The 1,213-nt window shown below is 35.9% G+C and overlaps 1 protein-coding gene across 2 annotated transcripts in view; it reads right to left on the bottom strand.

The window, feature by feature from the left end:
- Positions 1-1,213, bottom strand: part of CBLB (Cbl proto-oncogene B, E3 ubiquitin protein ligase) — a 216,023-nt gene that overhangs the window by 86,269 nt on the left and 128,541 nt on the right. For both annotated transcript variants that reach the window (XM_011952954.1, XM_011952953.1), the window contains exon 7: positions 418-555. In XM_011952954.1, the coding sequence (XP_011808344.1) occupies positions 418-555 (138 nt within the window). The remainder of the gene's footprint in view (positions 1-417; positions 556-1,213) is intronic.

Raw genomic sequence — 1,213 nt, 5'->3', positions numbered from 1 at the left:
CAGGATGGTCTCGATCTCCTGACCTCGTGATCCGCCCGTCTCAGCCTCCCAAAGTGCTGGGATTAGAGGCTTGAGCCACCGCGCCCGGCCAGAAGTCAATTATTCTAAATAATTTAAAATATAAACAGCTTTACATCCATTTTAAAACTACCTTTAAGTCTCAACTTTTTATCATATGAAAGATAAAAATTCATGCAATTTGAAGTTGAAATGTATTTGCTGTAACATAGTTTCAAATAATTAGGTTACCTTAAAATGACTATATAAAGAGATGAACAACAAACTAAGGAACATCCATTATTTCTCAGTCTTAAGATTAAAGAGCAGCCTCACTATCCATTTTCTCCAGCACAAAGCAATCTTTATTTTTCAAATTCATGAATCATAAGCACTCCAACTCCCATTTCTCATACTTACAATCCTTCCCTGCTGCCATCGATCAGGGCTTGAAATAAGGGCTTGTTATGAGGTATGGTCTGTAAGATATTCCCATCCCCGGTCACATAGCCAATGGCCCACTGTCCCAAACGAGTGCAACTTAACCGGAAAATATAGCTGCAAAACATAAGAAAATTATGTTTAATTTAATTCAGAATGTAAATCAATACTAAACAATTTTTTAGGGTTCTTTCAAGCAAAAGAATAAACAGAATCATTTAGAATTCCTGAATACTCCTCATATTCTATCTTCTAACTTATTTTTAACAACATTGTACTTCTCCATTTATCAATTTAGAAGAGAAACACTGATCATTACTTTTTATTTAAATACTTCCAGATACATATATAAGAAAATAAACAAGATTGTAAACTATCTAGGGATTTTCTTTTACCATCATCAGGGTGCTGTGTATGGAAGTGTTGATGGCATGGAATAGCTACAAAACAAATCACTCTTGGAATGTAAAAACAAAATAAATAAGTAAAAATTTAAATTCAATTTGCTTACCTCAGAAAAAAACTGAGCCAGTTTCTACTGTAGAACTCGATATATTCCTTTGTAATTTAGACATTAAAATTAGTTTTTTTCTTTGTTTGTTTGTTTTTTGAGACGGTGTCTCTGTCGCCCAGGCTGGAGTGCCATGGCGCGATCTCGGCTCACTGCAACCTCCGCCTCCAGGTTTCAAGCTATTATCCTGCCTTAGCCTCCCGAGTAGCTGGGACTACCGGTGCGTGCTATGACGCCCAGCTAATTTTTTGTATTTTTGTTGTG

Source organism: Colobus angolensis, unplaced genomic scaffold, assembly GCF_000951035.1.
Source record: "Colobus angolensis palliatus isolate OR3802 unplaced genomic scaffold, Cang.pa_1.0 Scaffold353, whole genome shotgun sequence".
In the NCBI taxonomy this organism is placed as follows: domain Eukaryota; kingdom Metazoa; phylum Chordata; class Mammalia; order Primates; family Cercopithecidae; genus Colobus; species Colobus angolensis.
The sequence above is the reverse complement of the archived record's forward strand: the minus strand, read 5'-3'. Positions and strand labels throughout refer to the sequence as shown.